Here is a 23,440-nt window from a genome sequence, read left to right as displayed (position 1 = left end):
GAGAGAGAGAGAGAGAGAAAAAGCGGAGGGAGGGAGAAAGAGAGAGGGGAGAGAGAGGGGGAGTTCCATGAGTAGGGAAACTATTGATTTGTGACGTCAGAGACTGAGAAAATGTGCGAGGGGGTGAAGAAGAGAGGGAGATAAAGGAGGGGAAGAGGATATAGCAAGAAGAGGGGAAAGAGAGAAGGAGGTAGGGAGACAGGATTAGAGGGAGGTAGGGGAAAAGAGATACAGTATACAGGGAAGAGAGACAAAGGAAAGTGAAGAGAAAAGAAATAGAGGGGGAAGAAAGACAGAGAAAAGTTAGGGGAAGAAAGACAAAAGGAGAAAGAGGAAGAGAGAGAGTTATTTATTTCTTTAGAGTCTCGTTTAAAAAGAATATAAAACTTTAAATTTATTAAATATTAAATTAGAAATTATTTTTGGGACTTTAGGCCTTTAATTCTCAATTACATAGTACGTTGGTATACCAGTGAAATAATTATCGTGGTTCTTGTAAATAAAAAAGTAAAGTAAAAATAAATAATCGAATTAGGCACAGCTACTTAATAGTAGAAAACTTTCTACGTATAAACCACAATTACTTTATTTTCTAATTTTTAGAGCTCAATTCACAAATAATAAGAAAGGTAGGTATAAATATAAACTACCCATAAATAAATAATACTTAAGTATATTTTTTAGTAATACAACTTGATCTAAGATTCTAAGACCACTGCCGTAGGTTCCTCCTAATTGTAAATTTTCAGAAACGTTTTCTCAACACATTGATTTTAATCGGTAGTGGTAAACCATCCATCTATTAAACAAGTTCATGACCTCTAATAAATCAATTTAGTAAATTCAAGTGATCAGGACTCAAAAAGAATTTAAGTATTAAGGTTTTTGGCTAACTTGAACACCCTATCAACATCACAAAGTTTGGAAACAGTCAGTCTTTGAACGTACTGACCCTCTAAGTAGGTAATTTTGGTACCAGTTGCTAAGAACTTGAAATTCCTTCGGACAAATACCGACGTGAAAAATTCCGAGTTTTACGAAAAAAGACTCGAAATTGTGTACTATAAATTCCAAGAATCTACCGGAACTAGAATTTTCAACACAACACGGACCAATCGATTTCGCAGCAACCCTTCAACTCAATCAGTCTTCGACTTGAAACAAGCCTTTGATCTAGTGGAATCCGACCCCACCATTTCTGTCCAAAATGGGCTGCGCCAGTAGTGGCCAACCGGGGGCTGTCCACGCAGACAGTCCAGGGGCAGAACTGTCCAACGGGGGCATCATGAAGGACACAATGGCCAAAATGAGCATGAAAGGGGACGCCCTCATGGGGAAAGCTAAGGACCTGGTGGACTCGGAAATTACACAACCACTAAGCAACATGGCGGACGATGCTATGAAAAAAGTACATGGTAAGCATAAATAGTAAGTAGTAATTTTTATTAACCCATGAGATCCGAGGCCTACATTAAAGGCACACAAAACTTGACCAAACCCTTCTCTCTTTTTCACTAATATGTACCTACATATCTCAGTCACTCTACGTCAGAATGTCAGAGTGCATCGGGGATTTGTCCATTAGTTAGAAAACAAAATTCTCTACTATTTTCACTATTATTTAACATATTTACTCAGTACCGGTCTGGAGTTAGAAGCGGTTAAATTTCAGCAAGATCCAACGAAAAGAAAAATGGTTCGGCTCCTCAACTCTAGGTGTCAACTTCAACTTGAAGGTTTCGCCTGTTCTCTTTCGGGACTAATTAAAAAAAAAAAAATAAAATAAAAAAAAAAAAGATTTAAAAAAAAAACATACAAAATAATTGCCATGCAAATTAATGATTATAATAACATAGGATACGAAATGAGAGAGAGAGAGAAAAAAAGCGGAACAGAGGGAAGGAAAAAGAGAGAGGGGAGAGAGAGAGAGAGGGGGGGAGTTCCATGAGTAGGGAAACTATTGATTTGTGACGTCAGAGACTGAGAAAATGTGCGAGGGGGTGGAGAAGAGAGGGAGATAAAGGAGGGGAAGAGAAGAGGGGAAAGAGAGAAGGGGGTAGGGAGACAGGATTAGAGGGAGGTAGGGGAAAAGAGATACAGGGAAGAGAGACAAAGGAAAGTGAAGAGAAAAGAAATGAGTAGGGAAACTATTGATTTGTGACGTCAGAGACTGAGAAAATGTGCGAGGGGGTGGAGAAGAGAGGGAGATAAAGGAGGGGAAGAGGATAGAATAAGAAGAGGGGAAAGAGAGAAGGAGGTAGGGATACAGTATTAGAGGGAGGTAGGGGAAAAGAGATACAGGGAAGAGAGACAAAGGAAAGTGAAGAGAAAAGAAATAGAGGGAGAAGAAAGACAAAAGGAGAAAGAGGAAGAGAGAGAGAGGAAATTGAGGGGGAGGGAGAGAGGGAGAGAAGGTCTTTGGAGGATAAAGTTAAAAGGGATTCATTTGAGTGTATTTCTCTCTCTCTCTTCTGTTTCTCTTTTTCTCCCTCTTTCCTCTTCGTCTCTCTATATACTTTTATATTTTATACAATGTGTTTTATGTAACACTACTTGCATTCTTTTCTCCTTTCTCTTTCTCTCTTCCTCTCCTATCTCTCTCCCTTCCAGTTTGAAATTTCTCTCTCTCTCCTCTGTCTCTCTCTTGTCTCTCCCTAACTTCTTGAGTTTTCTCTCTCTTCTCTTTTTTTTGAGATTTTTTCCCTTTCTCTCTCTCTCTCTTTCTCCCTATTTCTTCTCTCTGCCTCTCCTTCTCCTTTCGTTGTAAGTTTTCCGTTTCCTATTTTGATTTTTTTCTCTCTTTTTCTTCCTCTTTCCCTCTCCTTCTCGCCTGAATGCCTCTCTACTTTATTTTTTCTCTCTCCTTCCCTCCTTATCTCTCCTTTTTATTTTTCTCTTTTTCTCCCTTTATTTCCCCTCCCTCTCTCTCTCTCTCTCTCTCTCTCTCTCTCTCTCTCTTTTGCCTCCCTTTTTTACCCTTTGCCCTCGTCAGGGCTTAAGATGAAATTTTCATTATCCGAAATTATAAAAAATGAGACTAGGGGTAGTTAGAACTTCTAAACGGAAAAAAGCAGAATGAGAAGAAAAAAGAAAGAAGAAGAATGAAGAAGAAGAGGAAGAAGAAGAAGAAGGAGGAGAAGAAGAAAACTCAGACTAGGGTATTTTAGTCCTGCTGAGTATCTCAGCGCCAGCTCCTCGTCTATAAATAAAAAATAGTCTGGGGGGTGAAAAAGCGTCTGGTCTAAAATCTAAAATTAGAAATCTGGGAGCACTGTTCTATGTGAATATAGCAGTTCTTTGTATTTTTGTTTAGCTTACTTTTTATGTAAAGCTCGATATAAATACATTACCTATGAAATTAGAAAAGAACGAGAAGAAGAAGAAGATGAAGAAGAAGAAGAGGAGGAGGAGGAGGAGGAGGAGGAAAAGCTAAACGTGTAAAATAATAATGAATTATTAATAACTACTCTCTTCAGTAGACTACTGACTACTCAGTCAATGAGTCAGATTCTGTATCTACGAGTACCTACCTATATGTACCGACAATGTACGAGTAGGGAGGTAAAGAGTGAGTTACATGTTTTTGGATCGGACTCATTGATGGACGAATTGAGTAGCCCAGTAAAAAGAGTAGTTCTTTTTAAAGGTACGCAATTTATACCTACATCTCTACTTCAGAGATAAAGTTGATCATTCTAAATTTAGAGCAGATTTCAAATGACCAGAGTTACGTGCTTTTTAATAATATATGAATTAATTAAATTATTAATTTATAGCTTAGGTAAATACCTAATATCATTCTAAAAATTCTTATCAATGTCCTACACAAGCCTTGAGCTTATAGGACAGTGATATACCTACTACTATTAAAAGTGATATATACTACGGAGGAGGAGGAGGAGGAGGAAGAGGAGGAGGAGGAGGAGGAGGAGGAGGAGGAGGAGGAGGAAAAGCTAAACGTGTAAAGTAATAATGAATTATTAATAACTACTCTTTTCAGTAGACTACTTAGTCAATGAGTCTACCTACCTATAAACTACTTACTATCAATGTTGTCTTGAAATGTTACATGTTAAAAATAAATATATACCTATGTATTTTTATTTATTTCAATTTATTATGGTGCGTCAACACAAAATTAAATGTTATATACATTGTTGGAAACTAAAAAAAAAAAAGAAAAAAAATCGCCCGTTTATGTTTCAGGTTACTACGCGGACTCCCTGTCCCCTAAACCAGTATTCCGAACCAACTCTACAGTGCGAATCAAAAGTAAAGGATTCCACCTCAACAACCTCTCATATGCTGGACCCATAGTTATGGGAATCGGAGGTAAAAGATCCCATTTTAATTTCTAGCTAAATCCCATTTTTTACTTTCCTTATATTATGTCGTATAACGTATAGCAAGGAAAGCAGGCAATGTAACCGGCTGTTTTTTATGAGGCAACCTCTCATATGCTGGACCCATAGTTATGGGAATCGGAGGTAAAAGATCCCATTTTAATTTCTAGCTAAATCCCATTTTTTACTTTATGTCGTATAACGTATAAGAAAGTAACCGGCAATTTTCCATACTATTAATAAATAAAAAACTCTTGACTTTTAGTTTTACAAATTTAATATATTTTATCTATACACGTATTTCAGGTGTTACCCCAAATACGCGTATAGATAAAATATATTAAATTTGTAAAACTAAAAGTCAAGAGTTTTTTTATTTATTAATAGAGTCGTAAGGTGACACCTGTTGCAATAAAACAGGTGTTGGGCGCATAAATCAAGGTATTCTGTTGTGGTCTAGAAAGTTTGTTTGTAATATCCGCTTATGAAGGTAAAAAGGTAGGTAGGTACATGTGTAGCTTTACGAGCAAGTTTCGACTTTCTAGCTTTACCAGAATAAACAAAGTGTTTACAGTTCAGCTTTGTTACAACTTTCATTTAAGTAGGTACCTACTACATTACTTGCATAAAATTAAAACATAGATAGCTAGCTACCTGCCACCCTACTCAAGTTATTCAAAATTAGGTACATTTTACCTACCTACCTATTTTAACATTCATTACCTCAGGGGGCCGACTCAGTCCGACAATGGCTCAAGCGCTCACACAACAAACAGGTCGACTCAGTCCAACGACACAACACGGTCTCACGCAACAATCAGGGAAACTTACTCCTGAAGCTCATAAACCCAAAGCAGGGAATGAAACTACACTTGTAGGGTCTAATACTCTAACACCTAGTGAAGCGGTGGTACCACAATATGTTCAACCTCAACCTTGTCCAATAACGAAAGCTGTAGATCCAAACGGCAATGAACAAGAAAATCTCGGAAGACCAATAGATGCTGCTTGTGCCGCTGTAGATCCGGGGTCAAGGGCGACACCCAGCAGTGGCTGAACCGGAGCAAGCTGTCGAAACGTTGCTTCTGGAACGCGTGCAAGGCGCTGAGCTTCGGCCTTCTCCTGATGGTGATTGGCGGGAGTATGGCCACTATAGGTGAGTACAAAAGGATGAGTGTTTCGTCTCCGTTTTTATTTCGTAGCGATCATAGCGATTGAGTCTTATGGCCTGGTACTTATACCCACTGTTTCAAGGATCTGGTACATGTACCTTGCCTTTGGGATCATTTTACTTTGAACAAACAACTTATGAATTTACTGATGAAAATTTGTTGTAAGATGAAAAACATTAGACTTGGGTGGTCTGGTGTGTCGCAGGCCCATCTCGTAAATTATGTCTCATCAGACGGGCGAGAAGAGTAATACGGCCTTTGATCAGTAGGTACTCGATATAGCTCCACACGTGTCCTCACTAGGCTGAGAGCACCCCCGAACTCCAAGAACAGAGCCGAAAAAACATCGACTCCGCCGGGAATCGAACGCGGGACCTCCGGCCTGCAAGTCTAGTGTGATACCAACTCGGCCACGGAGATGGAGGCTACTGTATCTCTTTCCCATTTTGAAAAAGTTTCATCCACAACAAAAAAAAAAAAAAAAACCTGATAGGCTCTTTTCCGATTTCTTTGACCAAACCAGCGTGCACCGACGATAGCAAGTTGAATGCTCCAGTTCCCGATCACTGATTTTAAGCAACGTTTCGCATGGTTGGTAGCCAGATGGGTGACCATCTGGGCCATAACGTGCTGCTGGCTATTCTCAACCCCACTGAGGTCTCCTTCTTTTCTTCTTCTTCCTCCTCTTCTTCTTTTTCTTCTGCTTCTTCTTCACCTTTTCCCGACCCTCTGTTTATGACAGTCTTTTCCATTTGCCAAATAAAAAAAAACATAATAAGTAGATAGGTAGTTACTTAAATAGGTAAAATCAGTCAATTTCACTCAAAATTTTTCCTTCAGGTCCTCTGGAAGCCATGAGTCAAGGGGCGTTGCTAGGCAACCAATGGCGGAGCAACTCCAACCGATCGGCCACATCAGGGGGCGGGGCCAGTGGGGTGGGCGGGCGCTGCCCCGGCCTAGGGGCCGGGGTCAAGGGCGACACCCAGCAGTGGCTGAACCGGAGCAAGCTGTCGAAACGTTGCTTCTGGAACGCGTGCAAGGCGCTGAGCTTCGGCCTTCTCCTGATGGTGATTGGCGGGAGTATGGCCACTATAGGGGAGTACAAAAGGATGAGTGTTTCGTTGCCGTTTTTATTTCGTAGCGATCATAGCGATTGAGTCTTATGGCCTGGTACTTATACCCACTGTTTCAAGGATCTGGTACATGTACCTTGCCTTTGGGATCATTTTACTTTGAACAAACAACTTATGAATTTACTGATGAAAATTTGTTGGAAGATGAAAAACATTAGACTTGGGTGGTCTGGTGTGTCGCAGGCCCATCTCGTAAATTATGTCTCATCAGACGGGCGAGAAGAGTAATACGGCCTTTGATCAGTAGGTACTCGATATAGCTCCACACGTGTCCTCACTAGGCTGAGAGCACCCCCGAACTCCAAGAACAGAGCCGAAAAAACATCGACTCCGCCGGGAATCGAACGCGGGACCTCCGGCCTGCAAGTCTAGTGTGATACCAACTCGGCCACGGAGATGGAGGCTACTGTATCTCTTTCCCATTTTGAAAAAGTTTCATCCACAACTGTTCTGTAAAGTTACCATCAAGTGGGTACTTGAATAGGAGAAGGCCGAGGGTACTTATGTGTCTTCTCAGGCGTAAGTTAAGTACAAGCAGGTACTTAGGGTAAGTGTACCATTTATTCGCCCACCTAAAAAACGTACCATTTATTGGCCCACCTGTACCATACGCCACATAGGTCTGAACTCAACGAATACTCTTTATCTTCGTGTAGGAACTTTCAAGCAGTTGGATGGGTTGTGGATGGGTCGGAGAATAGAAGCTCATAATATTTTCCAAGATTCTTTCCACGTTAAATATAGGTAAACCAGGAAGAAGAAGAAGAAGAAGAAGAAGAAGAAAATCTAGAAAATAAAAGTGAGAAAAAGAAAAAAAATAAAAGGAAATAAAAGTGAGAAACAATGTCGAAAAAAAAATTGATTTTTTCACATTCTTTTGTAAGTTTTTCGTTAAAATTTCAAAGCTTAACAGGATTACAGCTCATTCATCTTCGATGAAAATGTATCGAAAATCGAAATAAAGAGCATTTAAAGCTTTTATTGTGAGCGAACAGTTTTCCAATAATTCCTCAAAAAGACCTTTGTTGCAAATATTGAAGGGATTTAAGTTCCTTTGTACTTTTTGTTGGAATTGGAATCTAATATTCTTATATTCTGTAAGTCCGTACTATTCTTTTGACTAAAAAATGTAATTAGGTAGTAAAAAAAAAAAAAATGGATGGAAGAGGAATAGCTTAAAAAAAACTCTTCACAATAGAAGTAGAAGAACATTATGCAGTTAGCGAATAGGGGAAAAGCTCTGAAAAGGAAGGAAGGACAACAGGACTGCTGTCCTGTAATCCTGTTTCAAAAGTGACAGAATTGTATGAAGACTTAAATCCCTCTAAGGCCAGCCACTCACTATCAGGTACACCTGATCAGGTCCGTCTGTTAGGTCTACCTGATAGTGTGTGTGATGATCAGGTATCAGGTATACCACCGTATACCCTATCAGGTGCACCTATCAGGTCTACCTGAGAGTGAGTGGTTGGCCTTAGAGTGGATTTTGTCCACTGTAATCACTGTAATATCTAATCCAGTTATCCAGATTCCAGAGGTACTCAAACTTTTTCAGCTCACTATAATCTAGGTCAATGATAGCAAAAAATTTTAAATTTCAATATTTTTTTAAAAATTTTATGAAATTCAAATATTAATGTGCTCCCTCTCTTCCCCGCCAGGTTTCATCGTGGTAGCGGCGTGCGTCATGACGTTCGAAGCGCGCGACAGTGCTGCCAAGAGCATCCTGCAGAGATCGCACAAACCTCTCTCCCATATGACGACCGGGTCTTCGATTCATCGCCACAAGGTGTCTCCGAACAGAACCGACAGTTCCCGAAGACACACGGGCCCTGGAAATCCGGGTAAGAACGGTTTTTCGTCGATTATATACGTAGAGGCAGCCCTTACGTCAGAACCTGGCCCACGTAACTTGCGTTACATCAAAAACATCGCACTTCGTAAAAGTTATAACTTAATATTATCACACAAAAAAGACCTTGGAACACCTGACATACCTTCGGGCCCTGGAAATCCGGGTAAGAACGGTTTTTCGTCGATTATATACGTAGAGGCAGCCCTTACGTCAGAACCTGGCCCACGTAACTTACGTTTCATCAAAAACATCGCACTTCGTAAAAGTTTTATAACTTAATATTATCACGCAAAAAAAGACCTTGGAACACCTGGCATACCTTCAGGAATACTATACTCCATTTGTCAAGGGTAAAAGGTTTACCTTGCCCTTGGGATTAATTTGAAGAAACCGAAATAGTTTAAATCAATGTGTGATGTCAAAGATGAATATTTCACCACCGTTTTTAGTTAGTAGCAATGAAACAACTGATACATCAGACGGATGTGGTCTGTGTCGTAGTATGCCCCTCATAAAATTTTCAAACGTTTCCCTTTTGCAGGCGGTTCACCCTGCGCGGACATCAACCGTCGCGCGCTCACCCAAGCGTTCATCCAGTTCTCGAAGAACCTCCACCAGAACAACCTGGACAAGAGTCTCCTCTCGCCCAACCTCAGCACCGCCAGCACCGGGGGCGGCATCAACAAGAGCCCGTCGGCGCCCAATTTGGTCGATCTAACCAAGGTGCTTGGCGGCTCCGGGCCCATCTCCCCCAAAGCGTACAAGCTGTCTCCGACCCGGCTAGGACCCGGTGGCGAGAAGACGAGCCGCAACTCCCTGCATCCGCTGACAGGTGGGTGATTTACGACAGGGTAGGAGTACACTGGTATTAGCATAGTATCAAATTTTGTAATCTGACATTCAAATTTGTAGAAATGTGCACAAAATTGATGTTGTTTGGTCCCAATTTGGGATATCCGATTGATTGTCTTGACATTGACAATAACACTGATTGCAGTTGGCTTAACAATAATTTGTTTGATTTATCCTCAGGAGGATGTGCACTACTCAACCCTCACATCTTGCAACGTCAAGCCGTCTCCATGGATGTTCCTGATTACCAGGATTGTTTCTCCCCTCCTCGCTCCCGCCACGTTTCCCGCCAATGCAGTCACAAAGGCTCCAAGGAATCTATGGACTCCGCCGCCCACGGCTCTCAAGCGTCCATGGCCATGGATATCTACCTGCCCAACGATTGTCCTGTGACAGGGTAGGAGTACACTGGTATTAGCATAGTATCAAATTTTGTAATCTGACATTCAAATTTGTAGAAATGTGCACAAAATTGATGTTTTTTGGCCCCAATTTGGGATATCCGATTGTCTTGACATTGACAATAACACTGATTGCAGTTGTCTTAACAATAATTTGTTTGATTTATCCTCAGGAGGATGTGCACTACTCAACCCTCACATCCTGCAACGCCAAGCCGTCTCCATGGATGTTCCTGATTACCAGGATTGTTTCTCCCCTCCTCGCTCCCGCCATGTTTCCCGCCAATGCAGTCACAAAGGCTCCAAGGAATCTATGGACTCTGCCGCCCACGGCTCTCAAGCGTCCATGGCCATGGATATCTACCTGCCCAACGATTGTCCTGTAACATTGAAAATCCGAGACCGCACGAAACGTTCCGACACAGCACGAAGACATTTGCTTGTGAGACAAACCCCTATTGAGAATGAAGACGAGGATGAACCACGGTGCGCCAAGTGTAACGAACATTTCCGGAAAAGCTCGAAGCTGGACGTGCGGCTCTGCACGAAATGTGGCGGGGATGATTTGTTGGTTATTCCTCGCAAGTTTACACCCCGGTCTAGTTTCGACGAATACATCTCGCGGTCTCAGCGGGGTAGCACGAATGATATCCCCATGAAGGATCAACTAACCATCATGGCAAGTCAGAAGTACAAGTACGCACGCTCCAACACGATAGAGGACTCGAAAATACGCCGCAAGTCAGACAGCTTTTTTTATATTTTATCTAGTGAGTACGATTTTGAATGTTTTAGTTGAAAGAAAAATCGAGTAAAAAATATTAAAAATAGTCATAAAGATGTATTGAAAACTTGAAGTTTAGTTTTTTTTTTCTTCTTTCATTGTGTTTTGGAGGTTTGAGATAGGGAACTGTAACTTCTAAGGTCTTATCGTTTCGAAAGCGAAGAGAGAAGAAATTCCGACGTTCCGAGAACGAACCTCATCTTTTGGGATACTATCCGCCCCAGACGGGAATTGAACCCGAGACCTAGCAATTATTATTTTAGAAGATCTTACATCAGAGCCTCTTTTGCAATATTTCAAGGGCCACATCAAGGCCTATTGGGGAACGGAAGTAAGAAGAATTTGATGAGAAAATTCCTGCCTCAGACGGAAATGCTTCGCACATTGCATAATCAAATAGTTTTACGGCGTTCATACAAATTTGGAAAGCTCTCTTGAGGTAGGTATACTAGGTACCTAGGTACTACCTAATTTTTTGTGTCCCTCAACTTTTTTCTAGGTCTGCAAATAAAAATCTACCTACTTAAATGCATGCACGAGTAGGTAGGTATGTGTATGAAAGGGGGGGGGACTTCTTTTATTAGTAGTGTAATTCCCACATGTATAGGTATTTACACATTTACAGTAGCATGTAGATAGGTAGGTATAGGTACCCTATTTATTCTATCCTATTTTTCTATGTACCCATTTTTTTTCTATAGGTAGGTATGTACCTACCTACCTACATACCTACTGGTAGGTACTTTCTACTTTTCAAAAGAACGTAAGTTGTAAGAACGTCAGACATAACTATTTTTCTTCTTCTTCTTCTTCTTCTTCTTCTTCTTCTTCTTCTTCTTCTTCTTCTTTTTCTTCCTCTTCTTTTTCTTTTTCTTCTTCTTTTTCTATGAGTAGGTTTGTACCTTCTAACTATCTACTCGTATACTTTCTACTATTGAAAAGAAAGAAAGTTGTACGTCATTCGTCACAAACACAAGTTTGCCAAGTTCTAGTCATAATTCAGCGCTTACATTTTTCAGTACCTAGGTAAGTTAGTAAGTTTCTGTGACTATATTTTCGCCGTACCACGGGGGTTTTTCCAGCAGTTGCATTTCGTTCCAAGTAACAGAGAGGTTGAGGGAAAATTACAGTCATTTTTCATTTTCTGTGTGTACCTACTACTTCGTTGTGACTTTACGTTCGTGTATGAACTACAATATTTTGTTCGTTTAATTTTAGCTCTCTACATTGTCAAAAGGACTTTTTTTGTATAAATAAAAAATACAGTTTTATTTATTCCTTTAGAGTCTCGTTTAAAAAGAATATAAAGCTTTAAATTTATTAAATTAAATTAGAAATTATTTTTGGGACTTTAGCCTTTAATTCTCAATTACATAGTACGTTGATATACCAGTTGAATAATTATCGTGGTTCTTGTAAATAAAAAAGTAAAAATAAATAATCGAATTAGGTACAGCTACCTAATAGTAGAAAACTTTCCAAACCACAATAAAATTACTTTTTTAATTTTTAAAGCTCAATTCACAAATAATAAGAAAAGTAGGTATAAATATAAACTACCTATAAATAATATTAAGTATTTTTTTAGTAATACAACTTGATCTAAGATTCTAAGACCACTGCCGTAGGTTCCTCCTAATAAAATTGTAAATTTTCAGAAACGTTTTCTCAATACTTTGATTTTAATTGGTAGTGGTAAACCATCCATCTATTAAACAAGTTCATGACATCTAATTAATCAATTTAGTAAATTCAACTGATCAAGACTCAAAAAGAATTTAAGTATTAAGGTTTTTGGCTAACTTGAACCAGGGCCGGATTAGCCCCCCGCGGGGCCCGGGGCAGTTTCAAAGGCGCGGGACAGAGTAGTCTCAAAGATGAAACGGGCCGACTCAGTCCGACAATGGCTCAAGCGCTCACACAACAAACAGGTCGACTCAGTCCAACGATACAACACGGTCTCACGCAACAAATGGGGAAACCTACTCCTGAAGCTCATAAACCCAAAGCAGGGAATGAAACTACACTTGCAGGGTCTAATACTCTAACACCTAGTGAAGCGGTGGTACCACAATATGTTCAACTTCAACCTAGTCCAACAACGAAAGCTGTAGATCCAAACGGCAATGAACAAGAAAATCTCGGAAGACCAATAGATGCTACTTGTGCCGCTGTAGACGATTCCAAAGTGGCTGATCGAGAACCTACTAATGACATCAAAGAATTGAATCAAACTGAGAGTACTGATCAAGTGGCAGTCAACATTAGTGACAATAACAGGCATTATTCCAATCCCAATATTGATTTCAATAGCGTTTCCATTGAAATGATTGATGAAGATGATGGAGTGCCCACGAACTCCATAAACGTCGAAAATTGTTAAAAGACTTTATGAAGAGTCAGATTGGTTTTCACTCAAAGTACGAAATATTAATCAAACCGTCGAACACTTGTTGATAAACACACAAGTTGCTGTCGGTCACATTACCAGGCGACCACTTGAAGATACCTTCAAACTGCCTATATATGATAACATAGGTATTTTTTGGGTTATTAGTTATTATAAGAATAATTAATTTAGATAGTGGATGAAAAACATTTCTCCTCGTAGATCTATCTCACTTCTGAAATTCCCATGGTAGGGAAAGAAGTGGAAGATCTACATTACATAATTATTATAATGAACCTCCAAGTACCTATAGTCCTATACAGCTATACTAAAATTAGGTACAAAAAAAAAAAAAAAAAAAAAATAATGGAAGAGGAATGGCTTAAAAAAAACCTCTTCACAATAGAAGTAGTAGAACATTATGCAGTTAGGGAATAGGGGGAAAGCTCTGAAAAGGAAGGAAGGACAACAGGACTGCTGTCCTGTAATCCTGTTTCAAAAGTGACCGAATTGTATGAAGACTTAAATCCCTCTAAGGCCAGCCACTCACTATCAGGTACACCTGATTAGGTCCGCCTGTTAGGTATACCTGATAGTGTGTGTGATGATCAGGTGTCAGGTATACCATATCAGGTGCACCTATCAGGTCTACCTACCTGAGAGTGAGTGGCTGGCCTTAGAGTGGATATTGTCCACTGTAATATCTAATGCAGTTATCCAGAGGTACTCAAACTTTTTCAGCTCACTATAATCTAAAAAATTAGAAAAATATATGTGGGCAGGTGGGCCAATAAATGGTAGGTACGTTTTTTAAGTGGGCGAATAAATGGTACACTTACCCTATTATATCCTAGTAACCACAGGGCCGTATTTAGAGTGGCCGAGGGGGCCCGACTACCCCTCCCTAATCACTATTTGGACTCTCGACCCAACCCCCTCGACAAAATTCTGGATACGGCCATGCCAATAACGAGACTTGTATTCCAGTAACTTTCAGTAACGAGGGACACTCCTCGTTACTGAAGGTATCATCCATCAGGACAATGGGAACATACTTATATTAATGTAAGAAAAGAAGGAGAAGCAGGAGAAGAAAAAAAGGAGGAAGAAAAGAAGTAGAGAAAGAGAAGAGAAGAAGGAGGAGGAAGATCAGAAGAGGAGTTAGAAGAAGAACAAGAGAAGAAAACGAAGGAAGAAAAGGAGAAGAAAAAAGAAGGAGGAGGAGGAGGAGCAGAAGGATAGTAAGAAGAAGGAGGAAGAGGAGAAGAAGAAGAAAAAGGAGGAGGAGTATCAGAAGAAGAAGAAGAAGAAGAAGAAGAAGACGAAGAAGAAGATTGATTAATTAGCATTACCTAATAGAGAGGAGAATAACGAGTATTAAACTCTTCACAATAGAAGTAGAAGAGCATGATGCAGTTAGCGAATACCTAGGGGGAAAGCTCTGAACTGAAAAGGAAGCTGTCCTGTAATCCTGTTTCAAAAGTGACAGAATTGTATGAAGACTTAAATCCCTCTAAGGCTAGCCACTCATTATCAGGTCCGTCTGTTAGGTCTACCTGATAGTGTGTGTGATGATCAGGTGTCAGGTATACCATATCAGGTGCACCTATCAGGTACTAGGTGGCGTGGTACCACTTGTACTAAACAATTAGAAATCCAAGATGGCGTCTCTCCAAACCTGGCAAATCAAGGGTTGGGATTTGGATAATTGGAAGTTCAGTTCTGATTCCACAGGTTAGAATACGCTTTGTTTATTTTAATTTTGTAGTCAGACATTTTGTGTGAAATCTTCTTTGCATATCATCAGGTGATTGCTTGAAGATTCGGTGAAGGTCTAGCAATTGGATTGTGTTTAAAATTTTAAATGGAATCCTAATTCACTTTTGTTGAAGTCGAATTTGTAATTGTTTTCCAAAATGTCAATATACAATTCAAAGGTTATAATGAGTTTCTTGTATTTCTTGAAATACCTTTTCAAGTCAGTTTGCAAAGCTCGTTTTGCGAAATGCAATCTGTGAGTGTTCAGTTTTAATGTTTTGTAAAGATAGCAATATTTTTCGGTTGTTTGTTAGAGAGTGGGTCAATTTTATCACTTTTATCATCACGTTTACCTGTCAGGTATATTTTTTATCAGTATTATTTTTTATAAAGTATCTAATACCAACCTGTTTGTTTAGTTTTTTCTTATTCCTTGTATTCTTCCCCTTCTTCTTCTTCTTCTTCTTCTTCTTTCTTAGATAATATCATTCTTACTTATCATCACGTTTACCTGTCAGGTATATTTTTTATCAGTATTATTTTTTATAAAGTATCTAATACCAACCTGTTTGTTTAGTTTTTTTCTTATTCCTTGTATTCTTCCCCTTCTTCTTCTTCTTCCTTCTTAGATAATATCATTCTTATCATCCTTCCTTCAATGTCTATTTTGATTGTCTACATGTCTACATTTTATCATACAAACAATACCTATAAGAAAAACTATAGATAATACTATAAATTTATTATCATGTAAAATAATTATTAAACACCCATAGTTTTTTAGTTAGACCTCACTATTTTATAGCAATTTTTTTGTAATAATCGTTGTTTTTTTCTGTTTGTACTGAAAAATATTTTACAAGTCTTTGTGAGACAAACCCCTATTGAGAATGAAGACGAGGATGAACCACGGTGCGCCAAGTGTAACGAACATTTCCGGAAAAGCTCGAAGCTAGACGTGCGGCTCTGCACGAAATGTGGAGGGGATGACTTGCTGGTTATTCCTCGCAAATTTACACCCCGGTCTAGTTTCGACGAATACATCTCGCGGTCTCAGCGGGGTAGCACGAATGATATTCCCATGAAGGATCAACTCACCATCATGGCAAATCAGAAGTACAAGTATGCCCGCTCCAACACGATAGAGGACTCGAAAATACGCCGCAAATCAGACAGCTTCTACAAACGCAAGAGCTCGGGTGTCGTTCAAGAGAAGATCAAACAGAAGACCAACTTATCGAAATCTCCCACCAACTCTATCCGGTCCTTCCACGAAAAAAGACTGTCGAACTTGAACTTGAACAATCAGTTCAAAAGTTCCAACGAGTATTTGAAAATCTCCAACTCCAAACTCGTTCAAGAGAAGATCAAACAGAAGACCAACTTATCGAAATCTCCCACCAACTCTATCCGGTCCTTCCACGAAAAAAGACTGTCGAATTTGAACTTGAACAATCAGTTCAAAAGTTCCAATGAGTATTTGAAAATCTCCAACTCCAAATTGAACGAATTTAAATCGAGTCACTGTGGTACACCCACGGGGTCGAGAACTCGCCTGAACTCAAGTCACGAGTTCCTCAAGACGTCGCGAGATAGCGCTGGTGACGCTTACCTCTCTACGAACACGGACGATGACGAGTCCGTGTCCGACAATAGCCGAATGTCACCGAACCACATCTGCTATCGCCAAACCAGTCGACATTCGTACGACAGCCGACAGTCGAGTATCAACAACGACGAGTTTGTACGACAAATGACGGGATCGAGTAGTAAACTTTTCTATAGGTATGTACCTACCTACCTACATACCTACTGGTAGGTACTTTCTACTTTTCAAAAGAACGTAAGTTGTAAGAACGTCAGACGTAACTATTTTTCTTCTTCTTCTTCTTCTTCCTCTTCTTCTTCTTCTTCCTCTTCTTCTTCTTCGTCTCCTTCTTCTTCCTCTTCTTCTTCTTCCTCTTCTTCTTTTTCTATGAGTAGGTTTGTACCTTCTAACTATCTACTCGTAGGTACTTTCTACTTTTGAAAAGAAAGTAAGTTGTACGTCATTCGTCACAAACACAAGTTTGCCAAGTTCTAGTCATAATTCAGCGCTTACATTTTTCAGTAGGTAAGTTAGTAAGTTTCTGTGATTATTTTCGCCGTACCACGGGGGTTTTTCCAGCAGTTGCATTTCGTTCCAAGTAACAGAGAGGTCGAGGGAAAATTACAGTCATTTTTCATTTTCTGTGTGTACCTAATACTACTTCGTTGTGACTTTACGTTCGTGTATGAACTTCAATATTTTGTTCGTTTATTTTTAGCTCTTAGTAAACTTTCCAGCCGTCAGAGTAGTCGACAGTCTTACGATGACAGACTGAGATTAGAACATGCCAACGTGAGTCGGCAGAGTAGTCTCAAAGATGAAACGGGCCGACTCAGTCCGACAATGGCTCAAGCGCTCACACAACAAACAGGTCGACTCAGTCCAACGACACAACACGGTCTCACGCAACAAATGGGGAAACCTACTCCTGAAGCTCATAAATCCAAAGCAGGGACTGAAACTACACTTGCAGGGTCTAATACTCTAACACCTAGTGAAGCGGTGGTACCACAATATGTTCAACCTCAACCTAGTCCAACAACGAAAGCTGTAGATTCAAACGGCAATGAACAAGAAAATCTCGGAAGACAAATAGATGCTACTTGTGCCGCTGTAGACGATTCCAAAGGGGCTGATCGAGAACCTACTAATAACATCAAAGAATTGAATCAAACCGAGAGTACTGATCAAGTGGCAGTCAACATTAGTGACAACACTGTGTAGGTACCTACAATAGTACAATCACCATTTAACGTCACCCAACAATATTATTAAAATTAACTCTGTTTAATGTCACGATTCTAGTATCAAGCATTTTCTTCTTCTCCTTCTTCTTCTTCTTCTTCTCCTCCTTCCTCTTCCTCTCCTCTTAAATCTGAGAACCGTCTTTTTCATTTGTTCTAAGACTGAAATAAAGAAAAAGTTCACTTGACATTGATGGCAGTGCGCTAGGCAAAGTTCAAGTATTTTACAAGGAAAAGATTCCAATTAAAATAGAAAGTAAAAAATTAAATTTGTTATCTAATCGGAAAATTTCTCCCTAATCAATTACTTATTTTTAAGTCTTCAACATTTTTTTTTTTTTTTTTTTTAATTGGAATGTCAATGCTCAATTCAGCAACTTCTTACAAAACTCCTCGTAAAATGCGAATAAGATTAAGTAGAGCACATTAAATTTACCTACCTTTTATTATTTTGCATACCAGCCTGAATTTCCCTCACTAAAGAAAGAGCAAAGGTTGAGTGCGAAGGGCATCCACCCATAAAATTTGTAGCCAAAACTAAATGTCAGCCCAAAGCAATCACCCTAGTTAAGGCTGATTGAGAGGCTGACGAAAAACGCCGAAACCGTCTGTACACGGGAAAAGGCGAAGAAAAAGAAGAAGACTCGTAGTCTCCTACTTTCGTTTTAAGAGCAGGAAAATAAAAAGGTGAGCTGTGAAATAATGAATGATAAAATGAATGAATAATAAAAAGGGAGCGAGATATAATAGAATTACGGAAACAGGGAGGAGAAAAAGAAGAAGAATGGGGAGGAAGATGGAGAAGAAGGAAAAGAATAATGAAAGGAGATAAAGGAGGATGAGAAGGAGGAGGAAATAGAAATGAAGAGAAGAAGAAAAAGTTGGAGAAGAGAGGAGAAAGAGAAATTAACACAATCGTAAAAGAGATGGAGAAAATAAGAGTTACGAGATAGAAACGAAGAGATGATAAAGAGACAGGAGAGAGAGAGTTAAACAAAATAGAAGAAAGAGAGGGGAAGAGAGAAAAAAGGAGGCAGAGGAAAAAGAAGAGAGACAGAAGAAAGAAAAGAGAAATAGAGAGAGAGAGAGAAAGGAATAAGAAACAGAAGGGAGATGGGGAAAGAGATGAGAGACAGAAGAAAGAAAAGAGAAATAGAGAGAGAGAGGAAAGAGAATAAGAAACAGAAGGGAGATGGGGAAAGAGATGAGAGACAGAAGAAAGAAAAGAGAAATAGAGAGAGAGAGAGAAAGGAATAAGAAACAGAAGGGAGATGGGGAAAGAGATGAGAGACAGAAGAAAGAAAAGAGAAATAGAGAGAGAGAGGAAAGAGGAGAGAGAGAGAGAGAGAGAGAGAGAGAAATAGAGAAAGAAAAGCGAGTGAAAGATAATGAGTGAGAAAGGAAGGGAAGGGATAAAAGAATGCACTCAGCCGCACAAACATGTCATTTGACCTTTTTCCATAGAATTTCTCAAGTACCTACCCACTTTCCCTGCTGTCTATCGAAAGTGTGAAATGCACACCAATTTTTGCCCACTTTTTTTTTTTTTTTTTTTTTTGTATACCTAGGTACCTGTGCAAACATAGGCGTAGGCACCTTTTTCTACTTTTCATTATGTGTGTTCAAGGAGTTTATGCTTCAAGCAAAAGGTACCTCTTTAATTTTTCACGCCTCTCTCTCTCTCTCTCTTTCCCTGTCTCTCTCTTTCTTTGTCTTTCTCTCTTTATTTCTCTCTCTCTCTCCAATCATTATTGAGTGTTTTTACTCTTCCCATCTCTCAGGAAATTTGCCTGTCAACTTTCTGTATGGGTTTCTAAAAGGTACTTACAGATGAATATGCAAGTACCTACGTCATAGACTTATAGGGTAATGCATACCACAATCTACATTATTATGTAGGTAGGTACCTAGGACACTTAGGTAGTTCGAAGACGCAAGGAAATTGTATGAACGCCGTAAAACTAAACTGATTATGCAATGTGCAAGAAAGATAAAATATTCCAAACTCCAAACCTGATAGGTTACCTCAGATACCCATGCCTTAGCTAGGATTGAACTTACGCCCTTCTATTTACCAGCCTAGTGCCTAGTGCCTGATGCACGCCTAGTTTCAATACATCATTGACTTTGGCCTTGAATTTTTTCTCATTTAGCTGAATTCCTCGCTTTATTTTATCAAGCATCTTGAACTTCTAAATTCTATAGACTTCAAGACTGACTTCAAGTAGGTAGTGCACAAGTAGGTATACTCTTTAGATGAAGATGATGGAGTGCCCACGAACTCCATAAACGTCGAAAATTGTTAAAAGACTTTATGAAGAGTCAGATTGGTTTTCACTCAAATTACGAAATATTAATCAAACCGTCGATCACTTGTTGATAAACACACAAGTTGCTGTCGGTCACATTACCAGACGACCACTTGAAGATACCTTCAAACTGCCTAGGTATATGATAACATAGGTATTTTTTGGGCTATTAGTTATTATAAGAATTATAGAAAGTGGATGAAAAACATTTCTCCTCGTAGATCTATCTCACTTCTGAAATTCCCATGGTAGGGAAAGAAGCGATAGATCTACATTACATAATTATTATAATGAACCTCCAAGTACAGCTATACTAGTATACTACTACATAATTATTATAATGAACCTCCAAGTACCTATAGTCCTATACAGCTATACTAGTATACTACACAGTAATAATTTATTTCTAAATCCAATGTTAGTTGTCAGATCATTTTTTTTTTTTTTTTTACAAAACTTGATAGAAAACATACCGACCTTGAGTTTTTTGCTGTTGGTTTTGTCAAAATCCTTAGTTTGGTATCCTTATATCGCACCTACTTATTCCAACCATCTGGTTTGGTAGGAAGGTGACAAGATTATCTAGGTACTATTTCCTTCAAGTTGTATTTGTGAGTTTCGAAAGTATCATTTTGCTTTCTTTTAAATGCTCAATTTTCTATAGAGCTTTGTTTCACTGAGTAAAATTATCCGAGGTAAAAAATTTCCCTCAATTCTTCAACCGCTTTTCTTTCAGATTTTTTTAGGGTCTATTTGCAAGTGATCCCAATTTTTTCAGTTTTTACAGGGTAAAAAAATGAATCCAAAAATTACAAGCCAAATTACCACATTCTGTTCATACATGAAACGAATTTTTCGTAGAAGTTTGTTATTAAATGATTTAGATCCAGATAGAAATTTTTCATCTATTGTTTTATCAAATACCATTCTAACCTCGTTGTTGTTTTAGACCAGATGTTTTTATATGGTAGAAACTAGAAAACTATTTTCTTACGAGTACCTACCTACCTACCTATTATACAATAATATCTACCTTTATCTCTCTGTACCTTTAATTTTTTTATTCTTCAACTTTAGGTACATGCCAAATTATTAAAGAAAACGACAATTGTACCTATGTCCAATTAGAAAAAAATCCAGAAATTAAAGATACTGGATCAGTAGGTAAATTATATTATTAATTGAAGACTCGAGATTCGTGACTCTAACTTTATGAAGGTCCAAGGACAGGTCAATAAAATCCAATAGTAACATATTCAGTCCTTGTTCAAAATTGGTCGCAGTTTCCAATTATTTGGTGGAACTATTGCCAGTGCATAAATCTCACTCATCAACTCACGTCTATTTTGACTTATTTTACTAAAATTAGATAGATAGTGTAGGTGGACGCGTATTTTTCTTTCGGAATCTGGAACTATTTCCCCTTTTCTGAAGTCAATTTCCCCTCTTTTTACTAGGGAAAATACAACATTTCATATTATTAATTGAAGACTCGAGATTCGGGACTCTAACTTTATGAATGTCCAAGGACAGGTCCATAAAATCCAATAGTAACATATTCAGTCCTTTTTCGAAATTGGTCGCAGTTTCCAATTATTTGGTGGAATTATTGCCAGTGCATAAATCTCACTCATCAACTCACGTCTGTTTTGACTTATTTTACTAAAATTAGATAGTGTAGGTGGACGCGTATTTTTCTTTTGGAATCTGATTTTCAATGAATAAAAAAAGGAGTTTTTCATGATCCAAACAGGAGTTTTCAAAAACTCCTCCTTTTTGGATCACTGAAAACTCTTTTTGGATGATTAAAAATTCCTTTTTAGATTATTTAAAACATCCTTTTTGGATGATTAAAAATTCTCCCATTAGTTAAATCTCTCATTAAGTCGTTGGTGAAATCCACTATCAGTCCCTTTTCGAAATTGGTCCCAGTTTCCAATTATTTGGTGGAATTATTGCCAGTGCATAAATCTCACTCATCAACTCACGTCTGTTTTGACTTATTTTTCTAAAATTAGATAGTGTAGGTGGACGGGTATTTTTCTTTTGGAATCTGGAACTATTTCCCCTTTTCTGAAGTCAATTTCCCCTCTTTTTATTAGGGAAAATACAACATTTAGTTTCAACCACTAGGTGGCGTGGTACCACTTGTACTAAACAATTAGAAATCCAAGATGGCGTCTCTCCAAACCTGGCGAATCAAGGGTTGGGATTTGGATAATTGGAGGTTGGAAGTTCAGTTCTGATTCCACAGGTTAGAATACGCTTTGTTTATTTTAATTTTGTAGTAAGACATTTTGTGTGAAATCTTCTTTGCATATCATCAGATGATTGCTTGAAGATTCGGTGAAGGTCTAGCAATTGGATTGTGTTTAAAATTTCAAATGGAATCCTAATTCACTTTTGTTGAAGTCGAATTTGTAATTGTTTTCCAAAATGTCAATATATATAGGTACAATTCAAAGGTTATAATGAGACTTTTCCTTGTTTGTATTTCTTGAAATACCTTTTCAGGATTGTGTTTAAAATTTTAAATGGAATCCTAATTCACTTTTGTTGAAGTCGAATTTGTAATTGTTTTCCAAAATGTCAATATACAATGGTTATAATGAGACTTTTCCTTGTTTGTATTTCTTGAAATACCTTTTCGTCTCCTATCCTGTCTTCCTTCTCTCTTCAATTTTGGGACGATAAGACCATAGCAGTTACAGTTCCCTCTGTCAAACCTCTTAAAACAACCGTTGTTACGGTTCCCTCAAACCTTTCGTCACATTTCACAAAGGAATGGAAATGCAGACCGTCCCTAATTTTTTGCCCTCAAGTGTAAGTAAAATTATTTACCTACGTATGTAAGTACAAAGTACCATCATTTTCATTCTTCGTGATATCTATTAATAGCTATGTTTATGTTTAGATTTCTATGTTTAAACTAAAGGTACCTTTACACTGGGGCAACCTAACCTAGCAACTTGGGAACATACTTATATTAATGTAAGAAAAGAAGGAGAAGCAGGAGAAGAAAAAAAGGAGGAAGAAAAGAAGTAGAGAAAGAGAAGAGGAGAAGGAGGAGGAGGAAGATCAGAAGAGGAGTTAGAAGAAGAAAACGAAGGAAGAGAAGAAGAAGAAAAAAAAGAAGGAGGAGCAGAAGGATAATAAGAAGAAGGAGGAAGAGGAGAAGAAGAAGAAGAAGAAGAAGGAGGAGGAGCAGAAGGATAATAAGAAGAAGGAGGAAGAGGAGAAGAAGAAGAAGGAGGAGGAGGAGTTGAAGGATAATAAGAAGAAGGAGGAAGAGGAGAAGAAGGAGGAGGAGAAGCAGAAGAAAAAGTAGGAGGAGGAGGATCAGAAGAAGAAGAAGACGAAGAAGAAGAAGAAGAAGAAGAAGAAGAAGAAGAAGAAGAAGAAGGATTAATTAGAATTACCTAGTAATTCCTTTTCAGCATTTTTTCTTTCTAATAATAATTAATACCTCATTAAAATTAAAACCATTCAACGAGTAAAAAATACTAGCATTTCAATAATAAATTACAATGATAAAGTCATTAACAGGTGGCAGTTTTACGTGATAAAACGTAATAAAAATTCTAATTAAAAAAAAAAAAATAAAAAAAACAA

The 23,440-nt window shown here is 38.5% G+C and overlaps 2 protein-coding genes across 2 annotated transcripts; both read left to right on the top strand.

Annotated features, from left to right (window-relative positions):
- The first annotated feature begins 1,207 nt into the window (after positions 1-1,207).
- On the top strand, positions 1,208-10,555 carry LOC113471365. The gene is made up of 5 exons (XM_026830476.1): positions 1,208-1,415; positions 4,207-4,332; positions 8,310-8,492; positions 9,045-9,335; positions 9,930-10,555. Exons 1-5 carry the CDS (start codon positions 1,208-1,210, stop codon positions 10,553-10,555), a joined length of 1,434 nt encoding a protein of 477 aa, XP_026686277.1.
- Positions 10,556-14,590: 4,035 nt separating this feature from the next.
- Positions 14,591-17,499, top strand: LOC113471364. Its single transcript, XM_026830475.1, has 3 exons — positions 14,591-14,663; positions 15,551-16,465; positions 17,009-17,499. The coding sequence occupies exons 1-3, from the start codon at positions 14,591-14,593 to the stop codon at positions 17,497-17,499; spliced, it is 1,479 nt and encodes a 492-aa protein (XP_026686276.1).
- Positions 17,500-23,440: the final 5,941 nt, after the last annotated feature.

This window comes from Diaphorina citri, unplaced genomic scaffold (genome assembly GCF_000475195.1).
Source record: "Diaphorina citri unplaced genomic scaffold, Diaci psyllid genome assembly version 1.1 scaffold2346, whole genome shotgun sequence".
Lineage (NCBI taxonomy): Eukaryota > Metazoa > Arthropoda > Insecta > Hemiptera > Psyllidae > Diaphorina > Diaphorina citri.
The sequence above is the reverse complement of the archived record's forward strand: the minus strand, read 5'-3'. Positions and strand labels throughout refer to the sequence as shown.